The sequence below is a fragment of the Pieris brassicae genome, chromosome 4 (genome assembly GCF_905147105.1).
Source record: "Pieris brassicae chromosome 4, ilPieBrab1.1, whole genome shotgun sequence".
In the NCBI taxonomy this organism is placed as follows: Eukaryota; Metazoa; Arthropoda; class Insecta; order Lepidoptera; family Pieridae; genus Pieris; species Pieris brassicae.
The window spans coordinates 7,407,071-7,424,227 of NC_059668.1; the positions used below are offsets into that span (position 1 = coordinate 7,407,071).

A 17,157-nucleotide genomic window follows, 5' to 3' on the forward strand; every position below is an offset into this window, starting at 1 on the left:
CTAGCTCGTCTAATTTCTACGCATTAGTATTATTTGTTTCCATTAAAATTTCTAGCAAGAACAAAAGTATACTTGCGAGGAGACCATGAATATAAAAGTTCACTCAGGAAATAGTTTTATGGCTAACAGATATGGAGTCAACAAACAAAACCCAATAGAAATCACATAGTAATCTTCTTTATTTTTTTAAATTATACTGTCTTTTAATACTTGTGTACTAACTTCCAACAAATTATGAATACTTTATTTCAAAAACTGCAGAGCCGATATTAATGAAAATTTGTCTGTTCCTAAATTATCAAAGGATCATCTTGATATATTATATTTCTAAATATATTTGAACAATTACTCTTACCAAATTTAGCACATAACTATCAGCCTAAATATATCATCACACTCAATTATTATTCTTACAACATCATATACCCTTTTTGAAGTCTGTTAAAATAGTTCATTGTGATGAGGATTCAAATAAAATAAAAAATTCATAACTAGTTTATTATACATTATAATTTATGCTTAAATTACATATCGCATTTTGAAAGTAATTTCAAAATATTACATTTATCTACAAAGTCTAAGATCGTGAAAAAGGAAGCTTTTTTAAAGACATTATGTACATCATAACTTGTTTTTTTTCTGGGAGGCAAAAGTTTAATTAAAGACTTGCGTTAAAAATGTTTGACTATTCCAATATTTTCACGATCCATGCTCAGTTTAACGGTACAGATGATCAGCTTTAATATTAGCGGCTATTTCGCTCTCCCATTTGTCACCGTTCGTTAGTAACTTTTCCTTATTGTAGAGAAGTTCTTCGTGAGTTTCAGTCGAGAACTCAAAGTTCGGACCTTCTACAATTGCGTCTACGGGACACGCTTCCTAAAAAAATATATTCGAATATTAAGAAAATACAAATTTAAATATCAAATATATCTTCTGGTAAACTTTTATTATTATTAAGCAAAAAATGAATACATTTTTTAAATGTTTAATACATTATATAGGAAATAATAATACGTTATTATTAGATACATGCAGAAATAGTTTGTATATATTTTTATTTAACAAAGAAATATAAAAAAATCTGCAATATCATATACTATTTGAGAGTGTTGGTAACAACTGAATAAATTAGTAATGTAATAAATAAATATATATGATATATTACCTGACAGAATCCACAGTAGATACACTTGGTCATGTCAATATCGTATCGCGTTGTTCGCCGGGAGCCATCGGCACGTTCTTCTGCTTCAATTGTGATTGCCTGGAATAGCATATAAAAGTATATAGCTCAGATACTATAGTACAATCTCGCAATAGGGCACTGTATGTATACCATTTCTTCTTTGTTATGGGTTATAATGAAGGATGATATCAATCTTAGTTCCTATCCCAAACAATCAGACCTAACTGGTACATTTTTAGGCAATTCAAACTCAATATACTGTTGACATTAAAGAAAGTAAAGACTGGCTGCATTTCTTTCTCAACATGCCAATTTAATTAAAATTAAATTATGCTAATTGAACTAATTTATGTTGTTTATTTTTTTAATTTGAAGAGTTATTATAAGCCTGATAGACATTTAAAAGTGAGTAAATTTTTTTTTCTAAATAAAATTTAACTTATATTTAAAATAAAAGAAATCATATATTTAATTTAAATATATCAGTTGAAATTCAATATCTATCTTTTACCTTTTCAAGCATATTGATTAGAAACTTCATACAACTGTCTTTTGTATTAAGTTCACAGAAAAAGAACATATAACAATCTTTGGAAATTTTCTATATTTCCATATTTAAAACAGGGTTACCTGTGCAGGACAAATAGCTTCACATAGTTTACAAGCAATGCATCTCTCTTCTCCAGAAGGATAACGTCTAAGAGCATGTTCACCCCTAAATCTGGGAGAAAGGGGCCCTTTCTCAAATGGATAATTAATAGTTGCAGGCTCCTGAAATTAACAACATACAATATTTAAGTTTAATATTGTTGTATACAGTGCAAACTTCAAATTGTTTTTGATTTAATTTCAAACTCTAAAACGTTAACAATAACTCTCTATAATGTCAAAATATGGTCATTTTTAAAAATAAAAGCACAAAACTTTGTTGCAAAGAAATATCTAAACAGCACAGTCATTATTGTCTGGAAGTCAATCATATGCCTTTTATAATCTATAAGTAGTATATTTTTCATATATTATCAATAACAATGTGAATCACATCACATATAATCACAATTTAAGTTGTTATTATAAAAACCTAATTAAATATATAAATAAAAGCTTACTTTGAAAATATGAGCAAAAGTAACAGCAAAACCTCTGATCAACTCTGTCCAGAACATTGTCTGTGCTGCTCTATCTGTCATAGCCTTAAAGCTCATATCTGGATCTTCTGCATTCACATATTTATATCCAGGTACATCTGTTGGGTAGACTTTCTCAAGTTTTCCCTCACTTGGTGTACTATACTGAGCATGACGAATTACACAGCTACTGCTATTGATTGCTCGGACTATAAATTGTAGGAATTAGAGAATTTTAAAGTCATAAAAAAGCTTTGGTTAGTTATTCAAATTTTACTATATCATTGTTTTGATAAATTCTGAATAAATTTTCGGTAACAATAACATAAATTTCCTGAATTCATAAGGTTAATAATTAAAAAGGTATAAGTGAGATTAAAAAAATCTATTTACCAAGACGAAATAATGCACCTAGTTACTCGAACCAGCTGATAATTTTAAATTATTAATAAGGTTATAGAGAATTGCGTAACGTAATTATTACTATCATGGCAGCTTTGAAAAATTTGGTTGAAGAGCAATAAAGAGAGAAATAATATTACCTCTCGAAGTCACCGAAAATATCTTAGCAAGAGACATTATATTGTTTTCAAGTTTTGCGACTCGAATTTATTTTATTCAGGAACGCAGAACATTATTGAGCTCTGACAGTTGTCTTGTGTGCTGTCGTCTATCCAGTAATCCATCTATCCATCAATGTCAGTAGTGAAAAAAAATAAAGATGTGCATGAAGTGACTTAACTTAAATTTAAAATACCAATAAATTTTTAAGTTATTTTTTACTTAAAAATTTCCCCAACTTCAATTGTTTAATTTAAATTAGGTTAAATGTTTAAAGAACGAATTGAATATTGACTTGAGCATAAGATTTCCATTAAAGAGTGACATATAATTATTTGTCATACTAAGTTTTCAACATTGACATCTTTTTGGAAAATCAAACGACGAAGCTCGTACTATCAGACGTTCAAAACAATTGTGACGTTTACAAATCTTGTTGGTGTCTTTAGTTTTGCGATAATTTTGCCACGCACCATGGGAGATGCTCAAACTCCTAATGTTGAATCATCAAAACCCGGTCCAGGGGATGAATCGGGACCTGAGGAGGTAAGATCAACTCATTATTTATAAATGGCAAATATTTTAAAAAGGCTCACTCAAAAATGTTCTTATTAGGACCGGCGACTCTTTGGAGGCTTAGAATTTCAAGTTTCTGAAGTAGTCGGAAGATTAGAAGCCGTAGTCAATTCTCAGGAATCCCACGAAAACATGGAAGAGGAAGAAAAAAAGCCAGAACTGCGCAAAATCAGCGCCAATTACTTTGAACCAGAAGAAATGGCAATGGATGAAATTTTGAAGGTTTTAGAAGATCTCGTATTAAAGACTGATCCTAGTTGTGAAAATACCGAGCCTCCACTACTGCCGACTGATGCTGTTACGCGTGCTGCTATATTGTCCCATAGTATTTCGGCTCTTTTTGGTAGGCTCGAAAGAAATCATGCGGCAAGGCTTGGAGCTCATATAGCTAGTGAAACTACGCTTTGGATGTCGCATATGTTTAAGTAAGTACTAATGACCTTAAAAAATATATTTAATAAAGAAGTAACACTCCTATTAAAAAACTTTAGTATAAACATTTTGTTGTAATATTTATCAATTTTAATGGAATACTTAGATAGACAGATACCACAGTTTATTAATCTGTGATCACTGATAATTGTAAATTTGAATTATGGCAGGAAATAGTGCACCAAGTCCTTGATAAGAATTTAATAAAATTGTTATCAGAGAATACAATTACAATTAACTAGCCTTATCAATTGGTAGAATCTATAGATGGTTAAATAAACTAGCTTTTCTGTTTTCTAACGTAATAATTAATTGATAATTTTATTGTTATTGGTTGGTATATATAACTCTTTTCTTGTACCTATTTTTCTCGGTTTTTAATATAAAACATAACACTCAAATTTTATAAAATGTATATTTAATATTGAAAACAACTTAATCATAATATTTATACATTCCTATTTACATAGCTCTAAAGATGTATCATTTCTACAAGGTTTATTAGTAAACATCAAACAACATTGTCCACTTATTGCCTTGGACTCTTTACAGATGATTAAACTGTAAACTGTAAACACTGAAAGATATTTGCATTTCTTATGTATGTGGTACAATTCTTTGCTTTTTATACCAACAATATACATTTCTATGTATTATCTTTAAAAGTATTAGAAATATGTTTACAAATGTTTGAGTGTTTGTAAAATTAAATAACATTAGGTTTACTAGAAAGATAAATTAAAAAAATATATATATAAACTTTATCTTTCTGTTTAAAGATATTATCAGATTAACAGACAGAGAAATGTGTGTTGTTTTTTATATTTGTATAGATGGGTGTTTAAAGTGAAAGTAATACATTTCAGACTCACAGACTATAGTGCATACTACCACCAAGAACAAATGGAAGGTTTAGTAAGAGTAACAAGAATGTTGCTGCATCACAGATATCCACGTTACTTAGAGGATGGGGGTAATTTTTTTGTATATATGCTTACACAAAATATTAATATTACCTTTCATCCGTATTATTAATTTACTTGTAAAATTATTTTTCATTTAATAATATTACTTATTAAGACAATTTTGCTGCTCCATGTACAGTAAAGGGTCTTTTTTAATTTATTTTAGTTTGTTATATTTTTCTCTGACCTTGTTTATAATCTGTTCAATTTTAGCATTAGCATTTGCAAGCCGTCTACCGAGTATATACAGCTGTGTAGCAAGTCCATTGGGGGTTGTCCAACATTTGTGCAGACAGCTTGGCCTTCCACTTGCCTGTGTAAGACCAGTGCCTGTTGATGCTACTGGTGCGTAATTTAGCCAACTTGTGCAAACTATTAATTTTCTATACCAAAATCAAAGTGTAATTTAGTCATACTTGTAACATATGACACTATTCTTATAGCAGAAATTCAAATTTAAAGAATGGTAAAATAATAATCTTAAAAATATTAATATGGCAACTTATTGTTTTGCTGTTTCATCAACATAACTTAAATGTAAAGAATTAAAAATAAAATCATAATATAAAAATTAATTTTCAGGTCGTGGAATCGATATAGAAGCACTGGACAGACTTTGTGAAGAGGATATTAATGGCAACCGAACCCCACTTTTAGTATTAGGTGAGGTTGGTGGACCTCCATTGGGCACAGGGTCGGCACTTCGACCCCTGGCTGAGACCTGTAAGAAAAGGAACCTTCACCTTCACGTCAGAGGACACGCATTGGCTTTACCCGCTGCTTTGAATAGAGATCAGGTAATTTATTAAATAAGCGGTTAATATGATATCTGGTTGTGTATTAATGAATGTTTCTTTTGTACACTGTGAAGTCTCAATCTCATTGGTGAAATAGAATAAAACTATGATATTTGTTAAACTGAGAAGGCCAATCAGTTGTCTTTCAAAAATAAAAATAATCAAAGATACGGATGCGAACATATATATATATATATATAAATGAATCCCTATTTCCCTTGGTCACGGCATCACGACTGAACGGCTGGACCGATTTCGCTAATTCTTTTTTTTTTTGTTGTGTTTGCTATTGTCGGGAGAAGGTTCTTACGAAAGAAAAAAATAAGAAAATTGCGCGGAAACTTAGAAAATTTAAAAATACTTTTGTTACGATTGCAATTTTTTTTTTCATTTCATTCAAACTTTATTGATGTAACCTTATGGCGTTTGACATAACATTGACAAAATGCGTGCTGCAATTATCGTCATAGTAGATGTAAGAAAATTGAATATCGTTTAAAATAAATGCTTCGATTGGAGTTAATGTATTGATAAAATACATATAAAATAATTACAGTCGCTAATTGTTTGTGGCATCTTGAAAATCCATGTTTTTCACATGGCCAGTTATATGTCGCCTGTTCCCTTGTCGGAATACCAACAAAACTATTTATATACGCGCCACAAAAACAAACAAAGAATGTTGTATATCATAAAACATTTTTAGTTAATTATACCAATTTACGCACAATGCTATCGTGATCATTTCGCACATAGAAAGAAAAATTAATTTGTGATACAACCGTGTTTGTGTCAAATTGTGTATATTAATAAGTTTTAACTAATATTTTCAGACCTACAATATAGCCGATTCTCTTACACTTACGCCCGGTTCTTGGTTCGGCGTTCCCGGATTACCCACTGTCGTATCCTTTTGCGTCAAATCACATATTACCGATTCATAGACTATATTGATATCGAGACGAGCTCAGTCTCTAAATTTATTTAAAATCTTCTTTTTGATCATTTTTAGCTTTGCTCTTAACAAATTTTACGACTCGTAGCAAATACGATTGGTATTTAGGGTATATATATAGTTTTGTGAGTTTTAAATATTAATTTCTTAACCTACTTCAGACATTTTATCGAATACCAGAACCAATAACAGCTAATGATCAATTGAAGGGAGTGAATTCGGTGAGTAAATATTAATTATGCCAAACTTGAATGGTTTCCGTAAATTGAATGCAGTACCTCCAGTTTATGAGCATTGTTTATCCATCCAAACTTTATTTTATTTTTAATGTTATAATTAGACTTGCCTTATAGTATTGGAAACTTTTTATTTTTATGATATATCTTTATATATGTATGACAAAATAAATATACACTATATAGAAAATAAAATATGAATTAATTTCGTTCAAGGCGGGTAGTCGGGAAGGGACATTAGCGGTTCTAGCTGGCCTTTGTAGTGGGTCCGGTCGTCTAAGCGCACTTCCATTGTGGACCTGCGCACGCGCAGCTGGCGCTAAACGGCTAGCAAGGAGACTCGATGCGGCCTTTAGATCTGCGAGGGCAGCACGCGCGCTGGTTGCAAGTGCTGATTTAAGGATTTTGGTTAGTTTTATGGTTTATATAGAATAAAAAAAAGATGTAATATCCCAATACAGAAACAATAAAACATGATAATCCACAAATGGAAAGTAGGATAAGTTTCAGGAGTTGATAAACTCGGAATATTTTAGTTTTTCGACTCGTTTCACTCCTGAAACTTACCACTTTTATTAAATTGTAATATCGAATATTTTAAATAGACAAAATATTAATATACTTTGTCTTAATCATAATTGAATTTAAAAATAATCGTATTTTGTAATCAAGAAATTTTTGTGTTTATCTACACTGTGTTGACTTGTATTATATATTAACATATATTTTTAATCTTAAAATAATTGGTAATAATTTTCAGAGCGAACGACCGGGCGGCGATGAACCACCAAACCTTGATATTGTTGTAAGTACACAGTTTTTTTTAATTAATATTTTTGATCGAAATAGGTATAATTGTGTTAGTTATTAAATAAAAAAATTAAAAATAAGACTCGGTGATATTATCAGAATTTACACTAAACATTTTGTTAATTGAAATTGGTTTATAAATATAAAAATGTGTGCGTGTACTAGTGTCCACACGTAAGAAGTGAAACTTCTTTTTGACCTTATTTTTCTAAAAATGATCTACTATATGCAACTTTACAGATATTGGTTAAATAAAGTTAAATTAGATAAAGTTTAACAAAAGGCTTTTATTATCATAGACATTAATACAAATAATAAAATTATTTCATATTACCTTATTACTACTAAGATTATTACAGAATTTCATTAATTGTAATAGATTTATTACTATCATTATTATCTTTATTATATATTTTTGTTATTAATGGCTTCGAATCAACTGTGGTAGGGACAAGAAATAGATGGCGCGTAACCGAAAAATTTGACGCGTAACCGAAAAATGTGACGGTATTTTTTTTTAACGCCGATAAAGAAGTTTCACTTCAATAATTTATTTAAGCTGACATTAAGTCAATATTAGCCTAAATAATATATTAGTATGTAAAGGCCGAGCCTTTCCGATATAACTGCTATCTACGTTAAAAGTTTTTCCATATTAACTTTGCAGGATGCGCTGAGCCAAGCATCAGCCTGTGTGGCGTTTCAGTTCGCGCCTCCCGGAGTTGAAAGACCGCCACCGTACTTCGACAAACTCAACTCCTGGCTGGGACAGGTCTTGCAGAGGGAATCGGATATGGTATGTACAGAAATTATGAATAATAATGCGACAAAATTTTTTATTTTGTACTAAAATGATACAAGTTTTTTTTTGCATTGTTTCTAGCCGTTCTTGAGTCGTATTTTTGGCGTATACAATACTTAATATTATCAAAATATTTGTACTTAACTATATTTATAAAAATAATAATTTTAAAAATTAACTGTTCTAGTACTTATTGAGCTGAAACTGACAACCCTGTTCTATGCATATACTACGTAAAGATAATATTTTTCTTCAAAGACATAATATATTTACATAGAATCCGTAATATACGTAAATTACGGATTTATAAAATATATTTTCAAAACCACTAACTCGCTGTCTCTATAGAATTTAAGAGAAATCAAACCAAAAGACAGAGATATTTCAGATTCACATAGAAGTATGCGAAACAGAAAGTTATGGTGTGGTCCTGAGGTATTGTCCCCTCGAAGGGTCCCTTCTAGAAGAGGATTCAGTAGAAGCGTGGGCCTCCGTTCTAGAAGCTCAGCTGCATGTTTTACACGCAACCGTGGCTTTGAGAGAACCGTTTCAGGAGAGAGTGGCTCAGCATCCGGCGTTACGACTGATCCATGTACCGGGATGGGCTGGTACGTTAAATTGTTTAGGCCTTTGTTTTAAAGTATATTAAATTTAAATCTAGAATTACATGTTTTTTTTTCAACTTTATGACGTTTGACATATTTCATAGTTCTTAATAGTATGTCTTGATAGTAAGTAAAGATGTTTTTAATCAAGATTTTTGTGCGACCGAAAGAAATCTATTATTGGATTATACGCCATATAAATTGGCCATAAAAGAAAAGTTTTCAACAAAGATCTAAGACTAAATAATCCGATAAAAATATAGTATAATAAAATTGTTTTTAATGTCTATTAAATTAGTGATTTTTGTCAGGTCTCGGTGGTGTCAGATACGTTCCTGCGGGCTGGGAAGACGCACCCTCAGAAGAGATAAACTCGTTAAATAGAAAATTAGTTCACACGTTGCGGGCAACAGATGGTGCTTTCTCGTGTAGCGAAGGCGAGGATGGTATGTTTTGTGTTAGGTGAGAAAAAGATCCTATTATATTTTATTAAATAAAAATTAAAGAAATTTTATTAATTCAGTACAATAAATTTCATACATTTCTGCGAGGTTCTATGGAATTTTTTTAAATCTTCAGATTCGGAATGGTAACAGCGGATACTGACGTTGAAGAGTTGTTAGAATTGGTGCTTGCGGCCGGTAAAGAGGTTGAGGAGAGTTCAAAGGTGCTTACAGATATGACTGAAGTATTAAAAAAAGGTAAATTGCTTACGCTTCGTGCATATATGATAAATACAAAAAAAAATTACAGTGTCGTGTCGAATCGAACCTAAGACCATTACGCACTATTTGCGAATTTAACTGAAAGCTTTTTGTCATGAGCCACCTTTCCTATTATTTTTAACTAGTACTCTTTTGTCTCTTTCTGTCAAACTGATTTACGTTATGATATAAAAAGAGACGGAACTACAAAACTAGTATTTTTTTTTAAACTAGTGCAATTTTTTTTCTGAATACGGAGTTTTCTGATTAATCTGAAAGTCTATTCATGGATAGTTTTACATAGGTAGGGCGGGGGGTTAGGACATACAAATTCCTTCCATAGGGTGGGTTGTAACGGTATTAATTTATTATAAATTCGTTCCAGGTATAGAAGCTGCTCAAGAGGAGTTAGAGCGGGAAGCCTCTCAAGAAGGGTTATTACGTCGGGTTCCAGTTGTAGGCAGAGTGGTCTCCTGGTGGGCCCCCCCTCCCCCTGTTACTGGAAGACGGCTTCTCCTCACACACGGCGGCACACTGCAATCTACTAGTGATGTATATAGGTAACCTTGTGTTCTATGTTATCCTGGTACTTTCGTTTAACAAACAAGCTAAAAATCCATGATTTCATAAATAGATTCTAATATAATGGTCGATTTCTAGGAGGTCTCCGGTTCGAAACCCTGTCAATTATAAAATAAAATAATAAGTGAATGTGTTCAAGTCAAGTCAGTGATGACCGCCATTGTCGTACCTATCTGGAGGAGATGGACTGTCTTGACTATATTAAAATTCATCATAATGAATTCAGTTTATTTTGTTACTGATTTTGTTTTTATGAATGATGTGTTCATTTATTAATTGTATTATTTATTGTTACTTTTATCATTTAATCTAATGTAATTTTCAGCTGCGTAAAGAAAGAAAAAGATGAGGAACCTGCGCGTGCGCATTCGCCATCTCGCCGCGAAACGGTCGAGTAACATCACACACGCCAAAGGCAATTTACATGTAGTATTATAAGGCACGTAACTTGGCCAGATACGACATTGGCCATCTTATTTGTCGAACACTATACCGTACATACAGTCGACTTCATACATTGTCACACCAAAAATTGCTATACTGTGATATCAATAATGTTTTTGATTGGCTGTGCCGTTATTTTTCTTATTTGGTTTTTACTCTGTAGTGAATAAGATTTACACTGTATATGAGTTACGCACACTTATGAAATTTAAACGAACATTTAAATTTAGAATACCGTCTATATTCTAAATTTGAATTTTTTAATTGCAATAAACGTACTTTTATTTACCAAAAATACAAGATAAAACCTTGAAAGTCTAATGTTATAAGTGTGTTTTGTCTCGTTCCTACAAATTATATTAACACTGAGATGGAAAGAGACTTTTTATGGCTATATAGTACATTTATACGGTGATATAGTATTCATTGATTGTTTATATGCAGCCGACTGTATAAAACTAGTTTTAATTAAGGTAATGTAACATACCATAATATTTATTATAAATCCAAAGTTTGATAAGTTCTTCTTAAGTCGAGTTGAGGTTAAATTTAGAATTGACAAAACTAAGTTTGGACCCCGTATAGGATTTTGCCATATCGAGTTTATTTGTTGTCTGTTATTTTTGGTACTAACCAAAGGTAATAATGGTTCTCAATTTGACTGAGCGGTTGTCTAGATCGTCAATCAAACTTAAATATAGTTTCAAGAGCTGTTATTTTTTTCTGTATGAAGTCAAGATTGTGATTTGACTTAAAATATGGACCTATATCAAGTTTTAAACTAGTTTATCAAATATCACTTATTCATGGTGCTCCATGTACACTTATGAATATCCGAAAAATGCTTCTAAATTTACATATTCTGCTGGAAGATTTCAGGTGAAGTGGATGTTCGGAAATTTGTTCATATCCAGCATAATTGTACATAATTGTGCAATTGTGGATATAGTTTCTTTTTTTGTATAACGTTTATTTGTCAAATTGTAAGCTTCTAAAGAATTGTCGACTTAAATAGAAAATTTAGTATTTTTAAATACAAAAGAAGTAAAATTAGATTTTTTTATTTCAAAATAAAGCCTAACGTGCACCAGAAGTTTCAAAATGGTATCAATTATAGTTTAGGAAATTAAATTTTTAACAAATTTTAGTTTAATAAATTAATAACCATCCACTTCACGTGAAATGCCCCTCAAATCAAGGGATCGTACGAGAAGAACTGCCAATATTGCGTCACACTTTTGGCCAAGGAGTTTTACATAATGTTTTTCAGTTCCTGCATCCATTACATCACCTTATATCTTTGAACTATGTTGGTTCGGTTGTCTCGAAGGTCCAACGATTATTGAAATAAACCAATTTAGAAAACTTACGAGTTCAAGTACCTTGGTGTTATTATTAGTATACATGCGCACATCATGCATAGCTCAAAGTTTACTTAATCGATTTTGGTAATACTTAATAGATTTTTAAATCTCGTCATCATCTTAAATCGTCTTGACTTTTACGAGAAATTTGTGTACAAACATACATACACTATTGAAATTTAGCACGTGCTTGGAGCTGATATGACACTTATCAAGGATTTCAAATCCATACAGTTGAAACTGATAACCTTTTGAAGTCGGTTTAATTTTTTATCTTCTTGTAGATTTTCCGCAACTTTATCTGGTGTATAAAGCTAAGAGATTGGCGATCTTCTTTTTAGTAGTTCCAACACCTAGAATCATATCTAATAAAGAAATTCCATTCACCCGATATTTGATTATTGTATTTGAATGAAAAAATACCAAAGGGTCTTTTATTTAAAACGGAAAAAGTCCTTTTTACTTAGAAACTACGCACATTAATTTAATTAGTATACTTTGATATTTAATTAAACAAAATTTACGAAAGTATTTGCACTTATCCTGGTGAAATGTTAATTTAAAATAATGTACTGTATCACTTAGATTAATAGATGTTCCGGAATTTGAAGTTATATAAATAGGCATTGTAGTTGGTCTAGTGGATTCAGCCTCAAAAAAGCCAGTTTCCTCACGATGTTTTCCTTCACCGTTCAAGCTAATGTTATGCGCACATTGAAAGAAAATCCATTGCTGCACAGCCGAGGATCGAACCTACGACCAGGGATGAGATTTGCACGCTGAAGCCACTAGGCCAACACTGCTCAAGCCTTCAAGCCTCAACCTCACTGAAATCGTGCGCTCTAATCGATTGTCTACCAATGGAATTTTCGTTGTGTGTGTACTTGCTCCTACGGTGAAGGAAAACATCATACCGGCATGCCTTAAATCTGACATGTGTGAGGCACAGAAGGCTGATCTTCCAATATCGAATCAAAGAAACAGATGCAATACGAGGCCAAGACTCATTATTCCTAGCCGCTAACTTCGTTTCGCCTTGATATGATATTTTACTTAGCCTACCTTTTCAGTAAGTACATACCATCAGATGTAATATTCGTTACCTTGAAGTTTAGGTTAGTTACAAAAAATGAAAATAGGCTAACTTCTCTTTCCATAAAAGACTTAAAGTGAATTTAAAAACAGAACTCCGGTTGGTCCAGCCATCTTCGAGTTTTGCTTTAGTTTACCTATAATATGTGATTCATTTTTATTTATATAGATTATTAGTCTTAAAAAATAAATCAGTCTGTTGCACAATAATTGCTCTGTTTTAATTAAAGTACACATTTGTCTCTTTTTATCACAGCGTAAACACAATAGGACAAAGAGAGACGAAATAGCACTTGTTAAAGCAGTGCAATTAGAATAATTGAGTTTTTATAATTAAAGGAATGGTCTGGCCGCATCATTCACAATTCACAGGATTTTGCCAAGTTTCTTGTGAATTGTAATATATTTTTGCTGTATTTTACAATGGAATTTAAACGTTGGCGGCCATTGTAAAATCTTTAACAGTAATTTGCTACCTTTTAGGCGCAAATTATCTCAAAATTTTCTTTGTATTTAAGCATAATTTCATCTTGTGATAGTTTATTATGCAGTATTTATTTTAGTACAAACATACCGAATATGTATTGATAATATACGTACGTTTTAGATATATCTCTATCTTAAAGATACTATTAGAGAAGGATAACATATACTGCCTACTTTATTGAATGCATTTGACATCTTTCACTGTATATAATTAATATGTTCAAATTAGAAACGATAATTCTGCTTGCAATCTACCAATTAGCACCTTTGCATGTAATTAAATGAGGCAAATTTTATAATAGTATGATTATTAGATATTTATTGTAAAACTAAGGATATAATAAAGTTATCCAACGTTATTGATTTTTTATTATAATCTAGAGATTCTTTCCTTCCTTTACTACTTACAATTTTTCTTTACAAGTTGCGAATTCACTTCTTCACAGTATATGAGATAAACAATGATTATAATGTCTATGCCCAGTATAAGGATTTATTAGACGGCACAGAGACTTGAAAAACAGATAAGTACTCCGCGTCTATCGAAGAAAACTTAAACGTTTTAAAAATTGAACCCAGGACGGCGTAACCTATTAGAAAGACGACAAATTTTAACCAATAGTTACAGAGACGAAAATCGTTCTAAAAATAAGATTGATGGTCGCAAATTATTTGGGCCGTTTATAGCTTCGATCGTTAGAGGCTGTATATTAACTGGAGCCCGGATGCGTAAATGATTGATCAGGGAACAGGCTACAGCGCATGCGAGCTGTTTCCTTGCACTGTGGTCCAAGGGAGGACTTATTAGTATATTTTATTCCCCAAGGAACCCATGTTCCTTGTATCTATATAATACGACAATATATAAACTGTAAAAATAGTACGTAGTAAATACTTTGCCAGTGTTAAATAAAATACTAATGTCAAACACAGGTTTTTATTGTTAAGAGATTCTTGTTAAGCATAAAATATGCATACGTTAAATATCAACGGACAGCATAAAGAGAATCGAATGTTCTTTGGTACGTTGTCCCCGTTTTAACCATACATACTTATGTTTTTACAAGAAACAATTAATCAAATTTTTATTGCGCCTATAAATTGTACCAAGGGCGAATATATGTCCAATTATACTTAGTTTGATGCAATCGTTGCCCGTGCAGGGTGCATTTTGCAATTATCATTCAAAATATTGCATACTAATAAATCCCAATTTATTTGCAATCAAAAAACCGGTGTTAAAGACTTTTAAATATCTGTTGCTGTGGAGTGCTCTAAGTTTCTAATTTTTTGAATTGACTGTGACGATGTCAAAGATTATACTTAGAGCTGTAGTTGTGGACCGGCAGGTCTATGTACGAAACAAGCGAAAGTGTAACTATTTCACGTTATCTCTTTTTGCCCTTAGCTATATAGTATACGTTAAGTACGCTTTGGACCCCAATTTTTCACTCACAAAGTGGAATTGGAATGATGACATAAGCTGTTACTTGGATACCAATGATAATTTATCAACTATCACTGCGTTTAATCCGACCGGTCGATCGATATTCTTCAATGATCCCACGTGCAACGTTCGCATTTTTAATCCAAAGGATGCGTGCTCAATTGAATCCGCTGCGAGGGCGCACTGGAATTGGCCGGTCTATGTACTTTTCAACAGTCCCGTTTCGAAGGAAGAACTAAAAAAGAATGACGTATTGAAAGTCCTCATGAAGCTTCCAAACATAAAATTCGCTCGGGTAAACATTGAGGAATTTTCTATGGGTACACCTGCAGAAGGATTCGTATCAAGTGGAGTTTTAAACGATACCGTATGCCCTATAGCCCTCACGGGAGGCCTGGTTAAATATCTAACGCTTTACAAATGGGGAGGGATTTTCATGGATAAAGACTTTATAGTGACGAAGTCGTTGAGCTCATTACCTCGGAATTGGGTTCCGAAGTCAGATGATCAATCCATAGGTTCTGGTATACTTGCAATCTCTAAAGAGGGGCGATCTATTGCTGAAGCCGCACTAAGGTATAGTGCCCAGCCATAGCAGAACTTTGTAGTTGTTGATGAAATTATCGCTTTAATGATTAACCGTTTCCAGATTACTCATAAAACATCACAAAAATTTAGACTGTGCAAATGGAGAAAATGTAATGGCCAAGATTGTAGAGCAAGAATGTTCCACGCCTAATCCTATCAGTAATGCTGCAATCTCTTGCAATGGTAATAATCGACAAACTTTAAAACTTCTTAGTTATCAGTCTTTCCTGTTAATGACATTGCGAATTTTGTAAACCTCTCACTTTTTTAGGATTTGAAATCTACGGCCCGCAGTTCTTCTATCCAATAGAAAGCCAACGTGTAATGGAGTATTCAGAGCCTGGCGAATTGCAGGGATACGAGACAGCTTACACATATTATCTCTGGAGCAAGATGAGAATTGGCACAGGAATTAAAAAACGAATCGGATCACGTTACAGCAAGCTTACGAGAAAACACTGTCCCGCTATTTATAATGCGTTTGCTTATAAATTTTAAATATTGAAATAAATTTTACAGATCTATTGATTGGAAAATGTTTCAGATAAGTTCGTGGGCTCTAACGATGGGACTTCGTTCGGCCCAGCTTTTATTTAAGCCTATTATTTTTGCTCAATTAGAATTCATTGTTGCACTGTTCGTTTCTAGTAATTTTTACTGAGTTAACAAAGAAGGGTTCTATACTTGATATTTTAATTTTAACTGCAATAGGATTCTTTGTCGGGTGATATTTGTGAATAAACAAAAATATACCAATAACCATAACTTACACCTTGGTTGACTGGTATGTGGTTTCACGCTATTTTAAGAGATATGTATTATTAAATATTTTAGAACTATTTTTTACAACTATGTATTACTAAATATTCAGTTTAAAACTTTGAAAAAGTTGTTTCTTACAGTCTAATAAAATTTGTATGCAATATTTTTAAATGTAATCTACAGAAAATCTATGTACATGTGAATTTGAAGTTTATGATGAATAAAAATTAACTAATACATATGTATTTTGTGTATCACCTTATATATAGAAACGATGACAGTAATCACGTACTTATTAGTACAGTAGGACTTTTGTCTCTGATCACTGAAAACCAATAATAATTTTTTTGAATAGAAGTAAGATCTACGCGCATTGGCGTATCTACCTCTTTCAGGAAGGCCTACGTTCCTAGGTTAGCCTAGAATTTCGAATTGGTAATCTTACATGGGATATACACCCTCCGATTACATACTATTGTATTGTTTTATAACAATAAAAGGCTTGTTAAACATTTAGAAACTGCGTTAGTACTAACGCACAATAAACTAACACATCTGCGTGCAACTATAAAAAATATCATCACTTACATTAGTAACGACTTTTAAAATCCGTAAGACTTTGTTTTTTTTTAT

At 32.0% G+C, this 17,157-nt stretch overlaps 3 protein-coding genes across 3 annotated transcripts; 2 read left to right on the plus strand and 1 right to left on the minus strand.

Annotated features, from left to right (window-relative positions):
• Positions 1-492: 492 nt before the first annotated feature.
• LOC123708947 (NADH-ubiquinone oxidoreductase subunit 8-like) lies at positions 493-3,020 on the minus strand. Its single transcript, XM_045659985.1, has 5 exons — positions 2,859-3,020; positions 2,299-2,525; positions 1,820-1,960; positions 1,169-1,267; positions 493-879 (listed from the first exon to the last, which is right to left on the minus strand). Exons 1-5 carry the CDS (start codon positions 2,893-2,895, stop codon positions 718-720), a joined length of 666 nt encoding a protein of 221 aa, XP_045515941.1. The 5' UTR covers positions 2,896-3,020; the 3' UTR covers positions 493-717.
• Positions 3,021-3,267: 247 nt separating this feature from the next.
• Positions 3,268-14,086, plus strand: LOC123708208 (pyridoxal-dependent decarboxylase domain-containing protein 1). The gene is made up of 15 exons (XM_045658792.1): positions 3,268-3,423; positions 3,493-3,878; positions 4,752-4,858; positions 5,064-5,195; positions 5,433-5,647; positions 6,481-6,552; positions 6,764-6,823; positions 7,055-7,246; positions 7,599-7,643; positions 8,316-8,444; positions 8,839-9,058; positions 9,367-9,517; positions 9,635-9,756; positions 10,145-10,319; positions 10,667-14,086. Exons 1-15 carry the CDS (start codon positions 3,352-3,354, stop codon positions 10,737-10,739), a joined length of 2,151 nt encoding a protein of 716 aa, XP_045514748.1. The 5' UTR covers positions 3,268-3,351; the 3' UTR covers positions 10,740-14,086.
• Positions 14,087-14,805: 719 nt separating this feature from the next.
• On the plus strand, positions 14,806-16,744 carry LOC123708543 (lactosylceramide 4-alpha-galactosyltransferase-like). Its single transcript, XM_045659309.1, has 3 exons — positions 14,806-15,750; positions 15,824-15,945; positions 16,034-16,744. Exons 1-3 carry the CDS (start codon positions 15,035-15,037, stop codon positions 16,258-16,260), a joined length of 1,065 nt encoding a protein of 354 aa, XP_045515265.1. The 5' UTR covers positions 14,806-15,034; the 3' UTR covers positions 16,261-16,744.
• The last annotated feature ends 413 nt before the right edge of the window (positions 16,745-17,157 follow it).

What these genes read in the sequence shown, in the direction of transcription:
- LOC123708947 (XM_045659985.1), bottom strand. Translation starts at nt 2,895, where the DNA reads ATGTCTCTTGCTAAGATATTTTCGGTGACTTCGAGAG. An exon ending in ATTTTCGGTGACTTCGAGAG is followed by an intron (nt 2,526 to 2,858) that starts GTAATATTATTT and finishes TACAATTTATAG; the next exon opens with TCCGAGCAATCAATAGCAGT. An exon ending in AAGCTATTTGTCCTGCACAG is followed by an intron (nt 1,268 to 1,819) that starts GTAACCCTGTTT and finishes ATGCTATTCCAG; the next exon opens with GCAATCACAATTGAAGCAGA.
- LOC123708543 (XM_045659309.1), top strand. Translation starts at nt 15,035, where the DNA reads ATGTCAAAGATTATACTTAGAGCTGTAGTTGTGGACCGGCAGGTCTAT. An exon ending in ATTGCTGAAGCCGCACTAAG is followed by an intron (nt 15,751 to 15,823) that starts GTATAGTGCCCA and finishes AACCGTTTCCAG; the next exon opens with ATTACTCATAAAACATCACA. An exon ending in TGCTGCAATCTCTTGCAATG is followed by an intron (nt 15,946 to 16,033) that starts GTAATAATCGAC and finishes TCACTTTTTTAG; the next exon opens with GATTTGAAATCTACGGCCCG.
- LOC123708208 (XM_045658792.1), top strand. Translation starts at nt 3,352, where the DNA reads ATGGGAGATGCTCAAACTCCTAATGTTGAATCATCAAAACCCGGTCCA. An exon ending in ACGTTACTTAGAGGATGGGG is followed by an intron (nt 4,859 to 5,063) that starts GTAATTTTTTTG and finishes GTTCAATTTTAG; the next exon opens with CATTAGCATTTGCAAGCCGT. An exon ending in GACTGAAGTATTAAAAAAAG is followed by an intron (nt 9,757 to 10,144) that starts GTAAATTGCTTA and finishes AATTCGTTCCAG; the next exon opens with GTATAGAAGCTGCTCAAGAG.